Genomic DNA, 22,808 nt, shown 5'->3' with positions numbered 1-22,808 from the left:
TATCGATTTAAAGACAATCGATAAAGACAAACAATGGTTGAATTTGCAGATGATTTCAAATTTGAAAATGGGGAAGTTATTTTCTGTTAAAATTGAGTGGGTATCAATATTTTTGTTAGACTCGGTATTTTAAGTATTATCTTAAATTTTGTGCCAAATTGCTCCAAATAAAACAGTTCCTAACATATATTTTTTTTCGATAAATTAAAAATTTTCTTCAGAAAAACCTTTTCGACCTCTTCTCTTATTAAATTCTTAATATGCACATTTGAATTGAAAGTGTTTGTGTTTCAGACGGGCTGGATTCCTATTCTTATGTTTGCTCCATGCCTAGCTCTTGGAGCTTCTTTATTTCTTTATAATGGAAGTGCTTTCTTCAAGAAAAGCTCACGCAACTTTTGGGATGTCCTTTCAGAGAGTAAAGCTATCTATGTGTTTCTAATTCCCAGTCAGTTGGATAAATTGGAAAAAAGGAATATAGTCCCAAGTAAGAATTACTTTGAAAACTTCATTAATTGTATTTTAACTCGTAAAATTGTGTAAGCTCAGTTGTAACCCTTTAACGCAGAATTTTTTATTAAACTGAATTTTCTTATTTTTTTAATTATTTGCATTAATTTAAGTCAAAATAAATGAAAAATGTTCTATTTATCATTTACTTCTATTTATCAATTAATAGTTAGAAAATACAGCAAGAAACACCGATGGCTTTTTCTATTTTAAAGATAATTTTCTTTCAAACACGGCTCACAGCAAACAATAATTTTTCAAATTCGCACCTATTTGCAGCTATTCATCATTGAAATTTCTTTAATTTCCAAAAAGAATTGCTGATAAATTTTTGAATATGGATTAAAAATATTTTTTCTAACTACTTTTCTTGGATTTTATATTTTAGTGCAAACCCGATATTATAACAGAATTTTTTAGTAACCATTTTTTTGTAATTAAGGAATACCAAAATATATTTTTGTTTCTATTTAGAGCGTCAGAAAAAAAGATAATAGGAGCACCTGTGTGCCCTCTGCGTCATAGGGTTAAAGTATTAAGAGTGATGCGAAAGCAAAAATATTTATGCAGCGTGGTCCTGGAAAATGAAATGGTCACTATACATTATGCAGAGTGTTTTGAAACTCATGGGCATAAATGTAAAGGCTGATAGAAAACATCCTTACAAGCAATATTCACCATATAATGTAAGCACTGTAATGGAAAGCATAAAGAGCGAGTTTTCTTTTTTATTTTCCTTTTACATCGTCGTTTCTACAGTAGAATTCAGAAGGCATGGCGACGTACAGTAATTAGAAAAATGGGGTATTTAATGTATAGAATGGGGTATTTAATGCATAGAATATGGGGTATTTAATGCATAGAATAGGGTTTTCAATGCATAGAATGGGGTATTTAATGCATTGAATGGGGGTATTTAATGCATAGAATGGGAATGCTCAGCTATAGAAAAGTGCTCTGGGAGAGAAAAGCCAGCATTCTAATCTCCCAACTATGGCCACAAACGTAGCCCAATTTTTAGGGTTCTATCCTTTAACAGTTATGGTAGGAATGCCATGTAATTTTGACCCTGGTCAGACGACGTGGACAACGCATGAGCTGGGAACATCTCTCCGAACTTACACACCACAACCAACGAGAGAACTTTCTGCCACGATAGATTTAACTTGACGTGCACCTTGATGCATATAAACGCTGATAGTTTTGTCGGCTGTCCCGATCGAACTCACTACCTCCATCTAGCAATGCAGTTGATTTAAAATAATTAAGGACCTTAAGTTTTTAAAATGGCAGAACTGTGTTTTTTTCTTTGAATCCAAAAATATAGAAAATGAGGACAGTAAGAAAAGGTGCGTACTGATGGATTCAGACGAAAAAAAACAGACAATTAGAAAAAAAGAGTGTCAATTTTAAAAGTATTGTCAAAGAAAAAAAAGTACTTACCGCAAAAGTGAATCGAAATTTAAATATACTGTGTTTAAGGCATTTTAAGTGGATTACAAATAAAATGAACAAAAAAAGTAAAAATTAAAATAGTAAAATAATTCTTACTCCCATACATAGCTAATATCAATTACTATTTCTCAAGATTCCTAACTGAGTTCTTTTTCTTTTTTTATCAGAAAAAAATTTAATCTTAATTTTAAATGATGACTTTACATAAGTGGTAATCATAATTTTTGCCAAATAAGGAAGAAAGATTCATTTTCTAATTGCTTAAAATTATGTCAAGTGAATCGACATTAAAAATATATAATTTTTACTTCTTTGTGTAAGAAAATTAAAGACTTAATATTACATCTACATTGAACTTTTTATTTTACAGTTCTTTCTGTTCGCATTTACTACATACTTATCCGTTTTGGGTAAATATTACTCCAATAATGAATGTGATTTACAGCAGCCTGTATTTTCTTTGCCTTTAGAACAATGCTATGTATAAAATATGGTACTATCCTCAGAAAATATTATAATTTTAGACAACTGTAATTTACCAAAATATTTGAGGGAATAAATATCTATTTATTCATTAATCATGGTTTTTTTTTTTAAAAAATGCATATGCTTATAATATTTCTTTTTTTTTGTTACGTTTTAGGACCATCACTATCTTTTGAATTCTTGAAAGTTATTGCACTTGGTAGCTGTCCCGTGAAAATTCAAAATGTGGAATATTTGTATACATACCTTCCTAAAACAACATTTATATCAAGCCTCTACGGTAAACTTCCGATCACCTACTATTTTATTGTTAAACGGTAGTCTGTTTTTTCTATTTCTTTTATGTGGTTGACGCTTGTTTTTAATGAGAGTAGTTAGCATAAAGTTTTGTGAGCTTTGAGGAGAAGTGAAATGCATTCAATGTTTCTTTCTGTCTTTTTTCTGTCGAATTCTTTCAATGTCAATAATGCAGAGACTCTAATCAATATCAACTTCTGGGATCGCTGGCAGAAATTATGCGGCATGGTGGTGGGCAACCTTATTTTCGCCTCTCAAACAAATATCAGTAAATACAAATATCTAGTCACAGTCTTTAGATGCTTTGTATGTTTTGAGCCGTCGTGGCTCAAAGGATAGAGCACTCATCTCCCAATGAGGTGACCCAGGATCGAATCCCAGCATCGGCAGGTCGATACGAGTTCTGCTCCCAGTTCGTACCGACCGCAATACTGACGCAAAATATCCACAGTGGAAGACGGATCATGGATTAGTATCCCCAAGCCGCCGGATCAACTGTGGTAGGTTATCGTGATTTTCTTCTCCGTGTAACGCAAATGCGGGTTGGTTCCATCAAGATGCTCTCCACAAGGACTAGTTTGTCCCGATGCTTGATCCAGGAGTTTTCTTGTCTTCTAAATTGAGCTCAAATTATCTAGGCTACGGAGCTGAACATAGTCGTAAATTCAGAATTGTTTTGGCTGTTCAACGTCGGTTATTAAAATAGAATGAAATGTTTCCATGGAGCTGCAGATCTATTCAAAGGTTTCTGCTATTAGGCTCATGAGAACTGATTAATTTAGGATAATGGGAGGAATTCTTTAGGAGCATTCTCCAATGTCTAGTTAATTTATTATCATTACTTATGTATGTCAGAAAACATAATATGCTGAGCATCTTTTGATAATAAATACCTTATGATTATGCATAAAAAATGTATGTATTAAATTATTTTAAAATATTTTATGACAATACAAAAGCTAATTTTATATTTTATATCGTGCATTAGGTTCAACGGAGTTTTTTGGCAAAGCTTCAGGATTTTACTTAAAATCTCCAAGTTATGCTGGGGAAATTCAACTACCAGGATTAGGAATCGATATTCAATGCTATAACGACGATGGTATGATACATGCTCTTATAATTTTTATTATCTACTTTGAAATAAAAAAATCATATTATTTTTTATAAAACTACGATATTTTGAACTTTTTTAACGAAGTTATCCTCTGACAATATAATTACCTTCTAGAAAAATTACGCTAGAAATAAAATGAAATGGTCTTTGCTTCTTTCAAATTCAAGATATTGGTTGTTTTTCTTAAACGAATCAAATAAGTCACGTGTCCTTTGATTGTTTAGATAAAATTAAAGCTAATTATTTTTTAAGTACTGTGGATGCAATCCGTCACACAACTGCTGCTGCACGGCTCGGGAGACCCACTGATTAAAGGTTATAATATATTTATTATCAGTCATTTGATTTTACTAAATATTTCTTAAACGATATTTTTTTTTCGTTTAAAAATACAAGGAGATGATTTTTTTTAAACATTTCCTAACTAAAAATTATTTTTCCTAATAACAAAAATGTGCGGAAATGTTCAAACCTAATTTTAAATGAAAAGATATAAATTATAGTCTTTGAGAACGCACAACAGCAAAGCGAAAGAGATTGAAGGTATATATCCTATTAAATACGTTACCTAATTCCTATGTAAATGTTTACATAAAAACACATGAATAAATGCAACAAAACATGTATTCCTCTGTATTTATGTAGCATAATGTCATTTTTAGCTGTTTTATCACACTTTAAAAAGGTTATTTTCGTACAGTATATGCAACGTATTCGCCGAAGAAGAGTATGTATGGATTGAAACAACATAACCTTGCTATTATTAATTATAAAATGGGTTTTCGTTTTATTAACCAAGTTTATTCTATAGCCTCACTTTCTAAACATCCTAAAACCAATGTTACATTGTAAAAACTAAGGTACAATATGTCTTTCAATTTGATGTTGATCAAACCAAACTTTCAATTTGATGTTGATGAAAAACATTGTGTTTTTAACATTGAACACAATTGGAAAACACTGAGCGCTATTTCAAATTAACAAAAATAGATCTATCATATACAATTTAATGGGTGTAGTTAAATCTAAATATTTAAAGTGGGCAAAGATTACACCAAATTCACATGCCTTCACACAATGAATGATTTATTTTCGCCACTTTAACCACTTTAAATCGCCACCTTTAAACACCTCGCCACCCACTGTAACCACGTAAACCATTTTAAATATCGCCAGTAGTTTCTTTACATCCAGTAAGAGTAGGCGTTAGTTTGCCTTTTCCTTCCACTCTGCTATATAATATCTACTGATACAATAGTCGGCCATTAAAATATGCATGCGCGCATTTAATTGTGTAATAAAGATAATTATATTTTAATTTTGAGATATCTGTGAACTATTTATATTAAAAAGTTTTATAATATTTAATTTCTATACTCTTCCGTTTAGTAAAGCCTAGTTCGATTTCACAAAAAATGAATTTTATTTTAAGAAATTTTGCATTTCATGGGGGTATACACATTCACTCACAACAGCAGCGCCACCACCTCAAACTTCAGAACTGTTTTAGCGCTCAGACGGAGCAGTCATTTTAAAATTCTTCTCAAATTTGTTAATTTTTTATCACTAAATTTATTGTTTTCCCCAATGAGTGCTCCTAATTCTTGCTTAATATACCAAAGGATACTCTAGATATATGCAACCTAAATTTATGATTTTCACTTTATATAATATCGTTACAGTAAATTTACTGATTCTTATGTGTATCTATCATATCCCACTGTAATCATAAATTTTAGTGACACTGAATAATGGACATGGTTGCGGCTACATTGCAAGTACTGTAAAAAAATATTCCGGATGTTTCACCCCCCCCAGGAACAATCTATCCTTAGTTCTTGGTGTAATGAAACACATAGTGGAATACCACTTTGAAGTAAAGTAGTTGCCACCAATTTTGGTGTTCAGATGGTCGAAAGTTTTTCACAGTGTAGTTGTCAGAACTGTGGGCCCCTCAGATGTCGGAGTCCACAATAAAATGAAAGTTGATTAAAACTTAAACATTTATAATTGAAATTAAATTTTAATCTTGCTTAAAATACAAAAAAATAAAAGGTTACATAGATTAGTCACCTGTTAGCAGCAACGTGCTAACTTGTTGCTTTTTAAAAACATCAACAAGGTGTGTAGTGGAAGTTGTAGATTTTTTTTTATTCCCAAGACCATTAAAAAGTTATATTGCTATATTGCTTCAATTCAGATAAGTTCACACTGTCGGAGAAGCTCACACTGCTTGGTTTATGAGTGTTGTTGCATTGTAGGCAGTGTATCCCACAAGAACTACGAAAAATAAATTTGTTCTTTTCGTAGACTGTGAGCAAAACCTTCTGAAAATGTATGGTAAAAAAATAGCAACACTAAAGGCGTCAATTCATTTCATGGTAAAGAAAACGTTTTAAAATCAGATAAAATATGTTAAAGAACCAATCGTCACTGTAGGTGGGGGAAAAAGCTATCAAGGTCCTCTCGACTTTATTCTAGACTACTTTTCTTGTAGTGATACTTTTTATAGTAATATTTAATCCAAACTCTTCCTGAATTTTCTACACTATATTTTACATAGTCCAGCCACATTAATGTGACCACCACCTACTTTCGACGTCAACGTGAAATAACCAATCACAGAAGGCAGGAGGCAGCACATTACAGTGGAGTGTATATAAAGGATGTTCTAGGGCATCGGAAAGCATTTCAATCGTTGGCGTAATGCAGAAACGTAGAGATTTATCCGACGTCCTAAAGGGCATGATTATTGGCCTTCGGGCCAAGGGTGGAAGCATTTCGGAATCTGCTAATTTTGTGAACTATTCGCGTGCCGCTGTGGTAAAAGTATACCGTGTATGGCAAAATGGCACTATCCAAAATCAGCGGTGTGGCACAAAGAACACTGAATGATACACCACGCTATAGATGACAGAGCACCACGCACCACGGGCTATAGATGACAGAGGCGAACGAAGGCTACAGAGATGCTTTCGGGCGAATAGACGCGCAACTGTTGAGCAACTGACCTCCTTGATCTACCAAGGGGCTACCAAGAGTGTATCCTCAACAACGGTTCAGCGAACGCTGACTTCCACAGCAGACGCCTGGTTAATGCTTTTGACAAGTGGTCACATTAATGAGACTGGACTGCGCATTTTACAATCTAAGGCGATGTCCATCATACGTGAGTCGTTTGACAAGTCCATCATTTGACTAATATTCCAATACATCCAGTTATAGAGTAGATATTTATATATATTTGTCGACTTATAACATTTCTGAATAATATCATATTGTAAAATTGTAAATTTTGAATAATTTTTATAGGATTGCCGGTGATTGGTGAACTTGGAACTCTGGTAATTTCAACACCGTCTCCTTCCTTACCAACATACTTGTGGAAGGACACGGATCGCAGCGTTGTAAACTCCAACTATCTCTCTCGTTTTCCAGGTTCATACCAGCTCTTTTTTTTTTACTTGATTTTTCACATATTTCAACAAAATATATACGGCTATACAGTTAGTGTCAATTACGGTTTGCGCAAGTTAAACTTCATTCAAAAATATAGTAAACTCTTTTTCTAGTCTGATTAGAATCGAAATAAAATTGAGAGCGAGATAATCCGGTTAAAGGAGGAAGCAATTAAAAATTGGTTTCCGTAAATGTTTGTGTAAGGGGCAGTCAAATAAAAACCCACCAGTCGGTATAAATTTGGATTTGTTGTTATTTAAAAGTAATTAACGGAAGTGTTAATAAGTAGATGGAATATGAATTCCAGTCTCATAAAAAGTGGTAGGTCGCTGACGGACTCACAGCCTGAACTATTCTTCCACTTTTTTGTCTGAACAAAAACGAAGTTTAAAAATGTCTTTGTACAGGTCATCAAAAATGCGGAAGTCATAGGGAGAAGTATAACTGCTGTACGGAAGGTGTTGAGGTGTCTCCCATCCGTCTGTGAAGCTATACCTCACCAGATTGGCAGAATGGAGATAGGCGTAATCGTGCAGAAGGATAATTCCCCCCAACATCATTCCAGAACGTTTTGATTTTTTGGAGAGTCACAGTCTCTTCTGCCATTCGTACCCACTCTGCTTTTCAGAAAACATGTCTGTCACAAATTTCACAAGAAAAATTTTATTTTTCTCGGAAAAATTGTGTATTTATTATTTTGCCATGGTCAAACAAAACAGACGAATAAACATAAATAAGATGGTATTCAAACTGTTAACTGTACGAAAAACCGTTTATTAACTGCTTTCAACTAATTAAAACAATCAGAACAACCGACCAGATGAACAGAAACAACACCCCGAACCAGACAACCGGAACAAACAACAATCAGACCCACCAGAAACTACAATAATTTTAGCACCCCTACTAGACCCGGCTAAGGAATCCACTTATTTACTTTCAGATGGGTACACATTATAGCCTAGAATATCAATCTGTCAGTCTCATGTCCCACAGAACGGGGGTTCATGCCCCAGCTTTAACACTACAATATTTTCGCCATTCTCTTCAACATATTAGGAGTTTTCAATGTCCTGGGCACTCTGGGCATTCGCACTCTCCAATTTGTGACCCTGGGCTATTCGAATACAATACTCTCATTCACGCGTCGATGGCAGCCCCATAAAGCTTCTAAACTCTCTCCAATGTCCAGTTTAATTTCTCTTTTCAGGTTTTGGAACCATGATTGTTGTAAATGGTTAAAAAACCGCATAGTTTTGTATTCACGTTTTTTTTAACCATACAAGTTGTAAGCGGTTTCAAAACCGTAAAGGTAAAAAATGTTCTTTACTGTAAACTTTACGGTTAATTGGATGAACTGACTGCTGCTGGTTATTTTACCATAATTTTAAAATATAAATAGTAACAGCGCACCGGCAGCAAGCATGTGACAATGAATTCTACTTATTCCAGTACCCTCAACCGAAGAAACGACTCAACCTTTTGTGTTTCTTAGCTTTCCTTTATTTTCTATGCTAAATGAACACTTTTTTCACTACGCTTTTTTCATGACAATAAAAGAAATAACTTAATATATCTCTGCGTTTCCGCTATGAATTTCTCCTATTTTACAGTTGGGAATATTAATATGCCACAACCAGAATCACTAATTTTGGTGGGGGATATATTTTAATTTTGTTTCTGATTGCCCTTTATATTTACGAAGAACTTCTAATTTAGAGTTGAAATAGTGACAAAAATTTAATGAGTGTGGCACGTTAAAACTGATATCCGGTTTACACGTTAAAACTGTTATCTGATTAAATAAAGAATGGTTATAAGAGTGTGTTTCGTCAAAGGGACATTTTTTTAAACAAGTCAGTAAATTTAGTTCATTATCTCCCGCACATTTCATTATCTTTAATTGTTCAATTCGTGTCAATGACACGAAAGTTTCAAATGCTGTAATTAAGTAATCTTTGTGAATCTGAGGAAAAAAATTTATAAACGCAGATTGTGCTGGTATTGTAACTACCCGAACATCATTTATCTATTAATTTTGCTAAGTTATCAGGATGAGAATTTAGTGGAGTAATTATTTGTTTCTTTTCAGGTGTGTGGTGCCAAAATGACAATTGTTGGATTAATCCGGTTACAAATGGTATTTTGGTAAAAGGAAGAAGGTACATTGGACGAAAATTATCGTTTGTTTCTAAAAATACCAACATGTAGAATGTTCATAATAATTAAACTGAGCTTACTCAGAGGTATCTGAGCCTAATATAATAAGTACAAAGTTTCAGAGTTATCTCAGCCTCTGTAGTTTAATGTAACAGTCGAAGTGGCATTGAATTCGGTAAAGAAATCAGAAGCAGTTTGAGAAAGAATATCCCATAATTAAAAATAATAGCTCTAAAACTTACCAATAGAGGCAATATAGCGCTGATGGTAGAAAAATATTAAATTCCCGCAGTGGACTCATCGATAAGACACGGTTCTCAGCAGATCACCGAAGTTAAGCATCACTGGCTGCGGTCAGTGTGCGGGTGGGTGACCACTTGGATCAGTCTGCGTAGGGACCGAGGGTGTGTGGTATTGGTTCTCGTTAAACTGTGCTAACCGTAAAGTGCTCGACTCCGTGTGCAGGTCATCGGGCTACCGAAGCGGGGGTGCCATCAGAGCATCAAAATTCAGAGCACCTGCAGAGGATCAAAATTGTGATGGCATGTCTTCGGATCATCCTCAGGGATGTTTCCCAGTAAGTCGCCAATAGCCCATTGTGCAGCTCTAGTGCGACGTAAATTAACAACAACAACAACAACAACAGAAAAATATTGAAGTAAATTATGATTAACTAATAATTAAAATTGAAAAAGGAATACGAATGATAAAAAGACTTACGAATCAAATAAATACATGCAGGAAAGCTTATATAAGAGCCGACCGGCCTGTGTAGGGGTCTGGAAACTGGCCTTGCATTAGAAAGGTTCTGGGTTCGAATCCGGGTCAGGCATGGATGTTCTTTCATTCTCTCTACTATCTGTCCTTACTGTGGGAGCAACGTTGGCTCATCTAATATGGTGCCCCTGAAAGAGTGGCCGACAAATATGCCCTTCAGATGCTTGTATGACGAGAAAGGTCATTCTCCACGTGGGCATTGGAAACAAAAAGTTCATATAACATAGTTAAATAAACAAGGAAAACTTTAATTGGTCCTGGCACTGTGGTGAACACTGGTTCAATGATTTCCCACTATTTAATATTGGTATCAGATTTGCGACATAAATTCTGTAATTTTCCGGCCATTACATAGCATTCAATTTCATACTGTTGATTAATTCAGAAATAACTGGAGAAAGTAGGGAGAAATTTCGGCTGGAGTGTAATCCATCAAACTACGCAAATAAAAAATCTCTCAATAGTAAAAAAATAGTAAGAGTCTCCATTGTTTTGGGTGATCAATTTTCCGTTACATTTTGTTACGCTGCACAAAAACAGTAAAAGTTAGAAACTTGAAATTACGATGATGTGTAGTATATATATGATAGTGTAAATATGTTTAACACCTCATAATTAAACTAAAGCAAAAAAAGGCAACGTTAATAAAGCACAAATGGAAGTACATAAATGGACATACTATAGTTTCAGTTCTATAAACAAGAACCTTCTTAGGGTATAAACGTCAACTGAAGGTAGAGAAGTAAAGAGACAAACACTTTTGACAAACGCCTTTGTCGCATCTCTTAAATATATCGAGAACTGTTAGCTTATAAACATGTAGTAAAAAACACCCTGCAATCCGTTTTGCAGCTCAGAAGAATGCAACTAAAGAGTTAAAATGTGTTGATCTGAAAGGGCAGCGTTTATTTATGAACTTAACCTGAGTTTTTATTTTCGCAACTCCACTTTGTTCGAAAGTTATTTCAAATTTGAGGACTTTTGTGAGAACTTTTTCCTATTTTTTTGCTTTAAATATTAATTATTTTGGTATTAAAAAAACTGTCCACAAAAAGTAGGAACGATAGGCTAACATTTCGATATTGTAAACAAGAATCACAATCACAGTCACTGCTGATTTCATTTCATGTCTCAGCAATATGACTTTTAATTTATTTTTTAGTTTTGTTTTTGTTTCATGTGCCATTGTAATAACACCTTAAAAAAACTGAACAGTTATGAAAACTGAATATGCCCAAGACATGTTTAAATATTTTCTTTGAGAGGACATTTCTTTTTTATTCCATGAACTCAAATACTAAGCAAAATCCCAATTTTTCCATTTATTTGTTTCTATTAAGCTTTTAAAAATGGCTATTAATTTCTTTATTAAATTTGCTATTTACAAAATATTTTCGTATGATATTTTTCAAGCTCAAATTTTTTATACTTTAACAAACTTTCAATTCCAGTGACGATACGTTCGTTCAAAATGGGGACCGTTTTGGACCTGGAGATATTTACTTTGCAAGTAAGAATTTAGATTTACATTTTGGCAACGTTTGTAGATTCCGTAGCTGAAAATCTAAAAAGAAATATTTGTAAATGTCTATAAATTTAAGGAAGGGAGCATAATTAGATAAGTTCCCCTTTTTCTTAACAGCAGAAACAAGCAATTTCTTTAAGGTTTAATAATTTAAATTTTTTAAAAAGACCAATAGATATGAGAAACATTTCTAAATTTTGACTAAATGATAAAGTAATAAAAAAATATTTATAAGACTCGAATTGAAAAACAAATAAAAAAATTAATTTTGTAAAACGTTTTACCAGATTAAATATATTTAGATGCTTTAAAACTAAAATTTTTCATTTAAAATTTTTTATATCAGTTACTAATTTTTTATTTAAAAATAATTCAGTTAACTACCTTTTCAGTTCACAATATCGATGAAATAGTTGACTACATCTGTGTGGCACAAAATAGAGTAGATGGTGATGAAAGAGTTGTTCTGTTCGTAAAGATGAGAGAAGACTGCGAGTTTTCGCCTTCTTTGAGAACTAAAATCGAACAAAAAATTGAAACTGAATTGTTTGAAGATTGTGTACCAAAAGTTATCTTTCCAATAAAAGATATTCCAGTAAGTATTTCCATATTTAGTAAAGATACCATTTAGTACCATTTTAGTAAACTTTAGCATTTTAAAAGTAAAATAAATTAAAAATGTTTAATTAATTAATAAATTTTTTTTTTCTGTTTCGTTTCTAGTACAATATGAATAATAAAAGAATGGAAAGCATTGTACGAAAAATATTAGTGAACAATAAAGTACCTGATGTTGTTAATATTAAGAACCCTGAATGTCTGAAGTATTACTGCAATATTCCAGAAATTATGAGTTACTACAAGACAGAAGAAGATAAAAAAGGTAACTATCGAGTAGCTGTAAAGGTAGATCAAACGGTTCCGATTCAAGCCCTAGTTGATCCCTGAGCAGGAAAAAAAAACCTGCGTTAATACCGATGACTTCTTCTCTGTATATTAAAAAAATGTTAGAGCCGCTGCTGTTTTGGGTGTTCAACTTTATATTATATTTTGTTTTTTTTAGTAACTTGAAATTATGAAGGTGTGTGAGGGTGAAATTACGAAGGAAAGATTACGAAAGTTACGATCGCATGTGTACTGGAAGCACAATATAATTTTTTTTTATTCGATTATAAGTTTAAAAATGATTAAATGTTAAAATTGTAGGAAAAAAATCCATGCGGGCCCATGTGAAGGTCGCAGGACTGCAGCTACTGAGTAGGAATTTGACATGCTGAACGGGCTATATTTGTTTTTGAATTTGTTATTTTGTTCATTTACAAAATTTCATTTTGTTTAAAAGTTGTGCTTTTTTTCCTAATTTTTGGATAGGTAATATTTTTACCACAGTTTTTACAGAGTAGAAAAAATTATGAAGTTTTAAATGTTGAAAATATGTTTTCAAAATATCAAAATGCAAGCAAATTATCGGATAACTTCCCCACGGCTAAGCAATTCATAATTTATTTGCCTTTTGATATTTTGACAAACGTTTTCAGCATTTAAAACGTAATGACTTTCTCTAGATTTAAGCCAACTCGCTTTTTCTATACTAATTTTAGATTTCTTGTAAAGGGGAAATAGAATTTTCTCTGAAGAGTTATTTCCTCGATTACATACGTCCTCTTAAACATACAATGCTGTTCTACGCCACTATGAGTTTAAGGGTTGTGTATTCGAACTATATTTGTGTCATATGTAGTGTTCAAAATGAAAAAAAGTGGATGTCTTTAATGGTTTTTGGTCTAATGATTGGATTTTCACGTTTGAGGGACTTTTATCTTACACATGCACATTAATTTGTGGTAACGATACTCTAAGTTACGAAATAATGCACAAAAACGAACTTTCTCTGAGTAAACTCTTTTTTCAAACGATTTCTAACCGTCAAAATACGGTGGATAACCGCAATCTAGAAAATAATGTTCCAATAGTTAAAAGAGGAGAAAGGTCAAAAGTTTGGACCCCCATAACGTTAATTTAACTTTCTGCGTATTTAAAAATACTTTTTACTTGGATCTAAAATGTTTGACCACAATTATAAAATTCATTTAATCAGAGATAATTCTATATAAAGTTTTAGAATCATTTATTACTTTTTACTATGAACTGAAGGGAAAAAAATTGGCACCAAATTATTCTATGTAATATTAAATAACAAAATTCAAAATTTGAAAGGAATTGGTTGCATAGTTTTTGAGAAATAAGAATTTTGAAAATATGACTTCTTTAAGATGGCAAATACGCAAAAGTGAAATTAACATTACAGGAATCAAGCATCCGATCAATCTCCTGTCTAAATTATTGAACCATATTTTCTGGGTTAGGCTCCTTTCATAATTTGAGGACTAAGATTCCAAATCCGTCGAAAAAATTGTATGTTTACCCAGTAAAAGCACGTTTTTGATGGATTCGTAACTTAGAGTATCGTCTGCACAGATAAAGCTGCAAATTTAAAATTAGGCCTTCAAACCATTAAAATTGCGCAAAACTACGTACTGGTAGTTTCGCGCAAACGCATAACTAAGCTTATTTGATCAAAAGTTATTCAGGACGTTCACTTATTTTATTTTACGAAAAATCCTTTTTTCACGAACGAAATTAAGTTTAAATTGCTTTTATACATATGTTAATCGAAATTTTTCTTTTGCAGATTTGCTTGTTCCTACTAAAAATTAATATAAACTGGAGTCAAACATTTTTGTCATTTATATTATACCTTTTAATGCAAATTGTACAAGGTATTGAGAAGAGAAATTTATTTCAGATGTTGAAGAAATTGTGTAACATGATGTGTGACAATCTTTTATAACATGTAATGTTATAGTATAATGCTAGAAAAGTAATAAAATAATTAATTTCTGAAATATATAAAAAAGCAATGTTTTTTATTTTAATTATTGCTTTTATAAGTAGATATTGCAATGACTACTCCTTAAATTATTCTGAAATATTCCACATTTTCCACCACTGTTTTTTTTAAATTATTTTCCTATTTTTATTTTTTTTATTCATTTTTTTATATCCGTCGTTGAACAGCCGACCCAATTTTTGAGTTTACGACTACTAATGTTCAACTTCGTAGCCTTGTAATTTTTAACCAATCCAGAAGACAAGGAAACTCCAGGATCAGTATCCCTAGAGGTATTGATTTGCTATGGGAACACGGAGGACTTTGCGACTCGATAGATTTAACGTGCATCAGTCAACATTTAATTCACGGGAAGTCTTTATTTTAAATTAAAAATCTTGATTAAGTGCTATCGGCAACTTCATTGCCTAGAAAACGAAGAAGATAGTTCACCATTTAAAAGTGAGCCCTAGATGATTATGTACTTTCCATTCAATTAACCGTAAAGTTTAAGATTAGGAACACTTCTTTGCTTTTACGGATTTGAAACCATTTACAACTGGCATAGTTAAAAAACCATGAATACAAAACTATGCGGCTTTTCAATAATTTACAACTAGCATTTTCAAAACCGTAAAAATGAAGTTTAGCTGGATATTAGATGTAGATTATGAAAGGTTTATTGTTAGGTAAAGGACATTGGAGTTAAGATGTGGTTGAATTGTGTTTTGTCAAGTTAACTGTGGAATTTCTTAATTAGTTTATCTAGTGGTGCCATCTATCGTGACGTGAAGCATATAAAAAAATCTAAATAATTTTTATTAAATCTTATTAAAAATGTTCTTTCCGGCTATCATACCATAATTTAAACATTTTTAAATTAACACTTATGTAATTACTTTGGCATGACATATGCTAGAAGTTAATTTATTTGATAAATGAATGTCTAATGTAATACGTGTTAATTCATCGTATGCACAAAAATTGTGTAATTTTTTGTGCCGATAATTTTCGTTACAAAAAGAGATATTTTAGTTCTTTTGGCGTCAATATTAATTTATTCATTTAGTTATTTATTTTTATTATTATTATTACAAATTCTAGGTCATTCTTGTATTGTTTAAAATTTTGTGCTTACACGTTCTTCAAAATGAATTCATTAAAAAAAGATAATCACATTTATTTCATCGATATTGCTTTAAATGCGATAAAACAAACAACGAGATACTTATCAAGGTCAGGAGCAAGAGTTATTTGTTTTACATTTGTTTCTTTCAAAATTATCTTTCCAATAAAAGTCATCACCAAAATATTAAGAATCCTTTTGAGTGTTAGCTTTCACTGGAAAGTGCAATTCCGGGACAAGGTTAGTCTTTTTTTGGTTCCAACATCAAATCTTAGTTTTTATATGAATATTTGTTGCTTCAAATATTACTTAAAATATTATTACCTCATCTTATGGAATAAATCAATGAATCAATTTGATATTTAATTTATAAATATTAACTTTAGTTTAAGTAAGAGTTTAAATGTTTCTAGTTGATAATCCGAATTTTTCTGAAATGTTCTATTCTGATAACTAACTTTAACTCATATTCATGACAGAAGATCCAAGTATTTTGAAAAGTTATTGGCATCAACCGCAGGCTAAAATCGCAAAGCCTGAAATCATACTGAAGTAAAAAGAAAAGAAAAGAAATTCTAAAGAAAGCCGAGCCTTTTATAAAATCTGTTTTATTCTTTTCCCTATCGAAAGACCAAAATAAGAATATGAAGCAATCAAATAGTTGCCACTTCCTTTAACCCATTAACGATCGGTTAATTTTCAAGAAAACGGTCAAAAAAGTGCCTATTTTTTGGCTTTTGTATTTGTATTACGTATTTGATTAGTGCTGAAATCTAGTTTAAAATAAACTATCTACAATTACCTTAAAAAATATCCGGGTACTGCCATCTGGTGTGCAAAATGAGAAATAAAATGTTTTCCGGGCAAAAGAAATGAATTAGTTTTATTCTTATTGGCGCGTTACTACTGAACACTCCAGCCTGGAAATATCACGGGAGTGAGAAATAAAGGGCGAAACCCAACCCAGTCATTTTCACGGGAGTGAGAAGGAAGGGATTAAATAAGTGGCAAATCAAACTGGGTATTGTGCTAAAAAAAAAAAGAGATAACCATAAGTAACTTTTGTTCTTATGACATGATTTTCACAAATTAAATGCGAATCTTATCACATTGAATATGTTATCAATTAGTGCTATTAATTGATTAAGTTCAAAAACAGTCACAAAAATTTTCTCTGAATAAACAGGCTTTTTTTCCGACTATTTGTTATTTCAACCATCACAATGAAAAATGGGAATAGTTGCAATTTGGTTAGGAGAATTTTCAAAAGTTTCAGTACTTAATTTTACTTTTCGAGCACTTTGCTATATCTCGGAAAATGTTTATGCGAATCCAAAAATTTTTCCACAAAATTATAAAATCCGTTTATTCAAAGATAGCTCCATGCAAAAAATAAACTTTAATAATTATTCATTGTTTCATATATTTTTTTTTAAGATAGGACGAAAATGTTTTAAATCAAAATGTTCGTACTCAAAATGTTTTAATCAAAATGCTTTGAGTAGAATTTAATTGATAAAATACAAAATTTGGGCAAAATCGGTTTGATAGTTTTTGAGTAATAAAATTTCAATAAAGACATAATTTTAAACCTTTATTTCTCAATAAATATGCGACAAATTTTGTCATTAAAAACTGCAGACAAGTTTAAAATGATATAAAAATTTTTCTGCCTTACAATTCAATATTTATTCCATCTTTATAAAAAAATAATAAAAAAAATAAATATTTGTTAAAATATATTTTTCACATCGTATTATCTTTGAATAAAGTGAGCGAAACATTTTTTATTTGCTAAAAAAAAAAACAAACATTGAGTTATGAAGAAATATGCAAAGAGAAATTATGCTTTTGTATTTTTTTCAAATTAAGTACGTTTTTGAGTTTAGTTCTGTAACTCAACTAATAGTAAGCTCTAATTTAATAGCATATTACGTTGAGCTTTTCAATGGTTGTGATCAGCACTTAGTAAAAACCTCATCATAAGAACAAAAGTTATTCATGAGGATATCTTTTTTATTTTAGCACAACAGAGAAAAGCAACTTTTGGTCCTTAAAACACCCCTTATCAATTTTGCGCAGAATTATTGTTAAACATATTTTTCATACCTTTTTCATTATTTTGTATAAATGTAGATCAAAATAAGTGAAAAATATTTTAATCATTTATGGTTTTAAAGTAAAATAAGAAAAACACAGGTATCCTTTTTTGCGTTGAAGGTTCCAACACGGTTCAGCGAAGTATTCTAAACACGGCTCACTTCCAAACAATAGTTTTTCAAATTTGCTCTTATTAATAGTTATTGAGATCTAAGAGAAATAGTTATTCATCTTTAAAATTTCTCTTATTTACAAAATCAGTTACTGACAAATTTTTAAATATGCATAAAATTTCTTTTTCCAGCTACATTTTATATTTTATATTTCAATACAAATATAAATCCAAAAATTTAACAATTTTTTTTATTAATTGTTAGACTTTTTTTTATAATTAATGAATAAAAAAATATTTTTACTTGTAATAAGGTGTTAGAAAAAAATATATAAAAGAGGCATCGGTGGCCAATCTGCTTCAAAAGGTTGCAACTCAAAATTGAATTCCCCTACAAGATGACAATTGATGCTAACAGAAATCTTTCGATATTTCGTCATTGTCAAGATGTCAAAAAATATGCTTAATTATAGCTTCTCAAATCGAAAAATGTTGTGGTGTTGTTAGTGTTTACACATTCTAGTTATAGCCACCATATTTTTTTCATCTATTTGAATTAAAAAAATGTGAACAATTAATGCATTTCGCCGGGAAAAATTTTTAACTTATTTCCCAGGTATATACCTCTGAATAATAAATTATGTTTATAACTGAAAATGAATAGTTATATTTTGGTGTGTATTGCATTTATCTATTTTTTTAAAGGCAACAATGCATCTAACGTGTTTATATAGGATTCAAATGTTTTTTTTTAACAATTTTACATTTACTTATTTTTAAAAGGCAGAGATACTTTTAACGTTTTTACTTAGGATTTGAGTCTTGCCGACTCAGAAATGTTCAAAATTTCATTGAATCTATAATAGATAAACATAGATTTTATGGGTGGACAAAATAATGGAAACAATTCTATACCGACACATTTTTTCGTATTTCTCCAGAAATACTTAACGAAATATTTTAAAACTCCAGAAAAGTTTAGATTATGCAATTTCTCAAACATATGAAACATAAAGTTTTCAGAGGTTTGAGAGTTCGACAATAAATTGCAAATGGAAAATAATGTACTAGAACACCTTATGCAAAAATATGTAGTAATAGCTCAGTAATTTATGACAATTGTTTTGGTTTTTATATTCAATAATTTCACAAAATTTAGTGAGCCTAGCTTAAATATTTAACGAGATATGGAAATTCTTATAGGAAACTAATTTTCTTGTCTTACATTTTTTTTGTTAAAACTTTGAAAATATTCAATAAAACTAGACAAAATTTTAGAACATTTTAAAATTAATTATAAAATTCTTTCTTTAAAATTTGAAAAAAAAGTTCGTTTGAAACTGCGCAAGATGTAAGTAATTAAAGTAGTTCTTCTTTACTGTGCATGAGCAGGAAAAATTAAAAACTTTTTTTTCTTAATTTTGTAGAGAATCGTACTTAACAACTCATGAAAAAAATCCGATTTGAATATCTTAAAAATTAAAAAAGCTTCTTCCAATTTTAAAAGTAGTTATCGTACTTTTTTAAAAGGCAGCTCAAAATGATAAGGGGTTTTCTACAAATATTATTTTATTTCACGAGACAGAATTTAATAACAGATGAAAATACCTTAAAAAATTTTCCTGCACCAAAATGGAATTCAATAAGGAAAGAAAATAAGCGAAAAACAGGCACTTTTATGGGGGATGATCCTTAACAATGCCGAGGTCATTTTTAATAAATCCTGTTTAATAGTGCAAAATAAAATATGTGGAAAACCCCTTATCATTTTGAGCATTCCTTTGAAAAGTACCAAAACTACTTAGCAAATTACTTGAAACTCTCAAAATTTTTAAGACATTCAAATCGGCCTTTTTTATTAGTTGCCAAATACGATTCACTGCAAGATAAAGAATTTTTTTTTAAATTTTTCCCGTGCATGCGATTATAAACGAACTATACTTTAATTGTTCATATCTTGCGAATTTTTACACGAATTTTTCTCCAAATTTAAAGAAAAAAATTATAATTACTTTAGAAATGTTCTAAAATTTTTGCTTAGTTTTATTGAATATTTTTAAAGTAATAGCAAAAAAAAATGTAAGACAAAAATATTAGTTTCTTGTAAGAATGTCCATATCTCGATAAATATTTAAGCTAGACTTACGAAATTTTTGTGTAATTATTGCATATAAGAATAAAAAAAACTGTCGCAAGTTACAAATCTATTGCTAAATTTTTTGGCATAGGGTGTTCAAAAACATTATTTTCCGTTTCTAATTTATTGTTGGTAAAAAAGCCTTAAAAGCTTTATGCCTCTAAAGTTAAAAAAGTTAACCTCTCAAGTTTAAGTTTAAAGTCTCTGAAAGCTTTAAACTTCATTGATATATATAAGAAATCGTATGATCTAAATGCTTCTGAAGTTATAAAATATTTCGTTAGTATTTCTTGAGAAATAGGAAAAAATTTATTAGTATCGAAGTGTTTCCATTATTTTATATGGATATATGGAATATATATATGGAACATTAAATCAAGAAATTATATTCCATATATACAGGGGCGATTAAATCTCCCCTGTATATATGGAGCATTAAATCAAGAATCAAATATCAAGTCCTTATTTTTGCTACCACTTTGAAAAAGTCTTTCACCCATTAAGTCCTAAAATTGACAGCTTAGAAAAAATAGTATTATTGTGTAGCAGCTAGTTTACCTGAAATTAAATGCTAATATAATGACATAGTTTATAATTACCACTCTATAATCTTCAAAGATTAAAGGCTGTCTAAGCTCCCTGACTCAGCAATAAATTTCATTTTTAATCGTTTTTATTTTTAATTGTTATTCATCTCTTAAGTAGCATTAAAAGATGTATAGAATCGAAGTTTTAAGGAACATATAGTCATTAAATGACATGAGAGATTGTTTTTTTTCCCTGTCTATTCGGTACACTGTTCGAAATTTCTCCGACAAAATGTCTAAATAAAAATTTATTTAACTGTTATTTTACTACATTCAAACAAAACAGTCAAATAACCATAAATAAGATGGTATTCAAGCTGTTTAATTAAGTTGTGCATTAACTGCTTTCACCTAATACGGTTTAATAATCGGAATTTTATCGCACCAACTAGGCCCACGAAATGAAACCATTTGGTTCCCTGTCGCTAGATACATATTATAGCCGAGAGAGAAAAACTGTCAAACTCATGACCAACAGATCGGGTGTTCGTGTTCCTCCGTTGACAATGCATTATTTTTTCCTTTCCCTTTAACATATGAAGAGTTTTTCGAATACGATACTATCATTCACGCATAGATGGCAGCACCATAAAGTTAATTAACACTAAAAGTCTAGTATTTCTTACGATATGTGAAGTAACCAGATAAACTAATTAAACCTTATTCTATGATTCATTTGATAAACACAACTTTACTAAAACCCAACTCTAATACCTATAACCCAATACAGTTTCGATGTCAAGTGAATTTTTTTTTACCGTTTTGAAACTATGCCAGTTGTAAATGGTTAAAAAAATAGTATAGTTTTGAATTCATGGTGTCTTAACCCTACTTGTTATAAGCGGTTTTGAAATCATAAAGGGGGAAAATGTTCTTCACCGTAAGCTTTATGGTTAATGTGATGGACAGACTGAACAAACGTAGAATGAAAATTCTTACTGTATAAGCTTATAGCTCAATGAAATCTGAACACTTTTTTTTCACTCTAACTAGTTTTATTTATACATATATTTAATACCACAGTAATTTACCGTTTAAGTTTTGTCCTTGAAACTGAAAGTTGATATTGAAAGTTGATAACGATTACCATAATAATAAATTTTTTGAATCATTTCAATATCAAATAGAGAAAAATCTTTATTTTTACTTCCATGCTTCATTGCATTGCTTCGGTTGAATTATTATTAAAAATGCTACTATCTATTTACTTTTCTACATTAGGCTATATGCAAATCTGAATTACGTTTATGAAATTTCTTTTTATCATTATCATAGCTCAAGTAATTTTTAGAATTTTATTTACGTTATTTCACGCTTAGCCTTAAGAAATAATATTTTATTATTATTTTTTTCGTTTGTTTTTTGATTTTGAGAATCGTAACGGACCTTGGTTTTATCAGTGTTTCTTTGTTCATTGCGTTTGGCTAATCATTCTTTTATAGTTTTTGTTCCATACATATTCTTATCGTTCTTTTGACTCCTGACTTATCGAGCTGAGTGTTTGTCTTAAAGTAATTAAGCTGTTTTCTCAAAAATCCAGAACTTGTTGAGATAAATATTTCAGAAGGAAGTATTTCAGGTCTTCGGTAAGTTTGGGTATAAAATTTTTTATTAACAAATTATTGCCTTTCTGGGTGACGGTAAGCAATGAATCTTGACTTAAAAAAATTAATTTTCTTATCGTAATTTTCTTTTTAGCATAACTATTAAAGTGTTATCAGTAGTAATAATAATAAGAGCCATATAATTATATTAATAATACAAATTATAGTATACTAATTTTTACTTACTAATTTTAAAATGATTGCTATTATGGATTTTACTTTTCTTATTATTTTACTCTAATAATAATAATAAATATTACTATACATTAAAATATTGAAATAAACTACAATAAGAACTCTGCTTAGATCATATATAAGTAATTATTCTGTTAAATTTTTTTTTTAAGATACGCAATAAAATTATATTATGACTCATAAAAAATATGATTATTAGTATAGTATATGATATAGTATATAGTACAGTACAAATATGATTATTAGTATATAGTACAGTATAAAATATGAT

General features: G+C 30.6%; 2 protein-coding genes across 5 annotated transcripts in view; both read left to right on the top strand.

The window, feature by feature from the left end:
* Nucleotides 1-14,633, top strand: part of LOC107445580 (acetoacetyl-CoA synthetase-like) — a 33,550-nt gene extending 18,917 nt beyond the window's left edge. The window contains exons 12-20 of the mRNA XM_043047920.2: nucleotides 295-487; nucleotides 2,609-2,731; nucleotides 3,737-3,850; nucleotides 7,178-7,303; nucleotides 9,417-9,486; nucleotides 11,713-11,771; nucleotides 12,179-12,381; nucleotides 12,510-12,669; nucleotides 14,479-14,633. Coding sequence (XP_042903854.2) covers nucleotides 295-487; nucleotides 2,609-2,731; nucleotides 3,737-3,850; nucleotides 7,178-7,303; nucleotides 9,417-9,486; nucleotides 11,713-11,771; nucleotides 12,179-12,381; nucleotides 12,510-12,669; nucleotides 14,479-14,504 — 1,074 coding nt within the window. The 3' untranslated portion in view covers nucleotides 14,505-14,633. The remainder of the gene's footprint in view (nucleotides 1-294; nucleotides 488-2,608; nucleotides 2,732-3,736; nucleotides 3,851-7,177; nucleotides 7,304-9,416; nucleotides 9,487-11,712; nucleotides 11,772-12,178; nucleotides 12,382-12,509; nucleotides 12,670-14,478) is intronic.
* Nucleotides 14,634-15,900: 1,267 nt separating this feature from the next.
* LOC110282477 (acetoacetyl-CoA synthetase) overlaps nucleotides 15,901-22,808 on the top strand; it is a 38,769-nt gene continuing 31,861 nt past the window's right edge. Inside the window, exon 1 of one of the 4 annotated variants that reach the window (XM_043047903.2) lies at nucleotides 15,901-16,042. The gene's annotated coding sequence lies outside the window, so the exon portion shown is untranslated. Of the gene's footprint in view, nucleotides 16,043-22,137; nucleotides 22,325-22,808 lie in introns of those variants that run through there. The other 3 variants (XM_043047904.2, XM_043047901.2, XM_043047902.2) reach the window with 3 other exon arrangements.

The sequence above is a fragment of the Parasteatoda tepidariorum genome, chromosome 6 (assembly GCF_043381705.1).
Source record: "Parasteatoda tepidariorum isolate YZ-2023 chromosome 6, CAS_Ptep_4.0, whole genome shotgun sequence".
Taxonomy (NCBI): Eukaryota; Metazoa; Arthropoda; class Arachnida; order Araneae; family Theridiidae; genus Parasteatoda; species Parasteatoda tepidariorum.
This window is presented reverse-complemented; position numbering and strand designations above follow the sequence as displayed.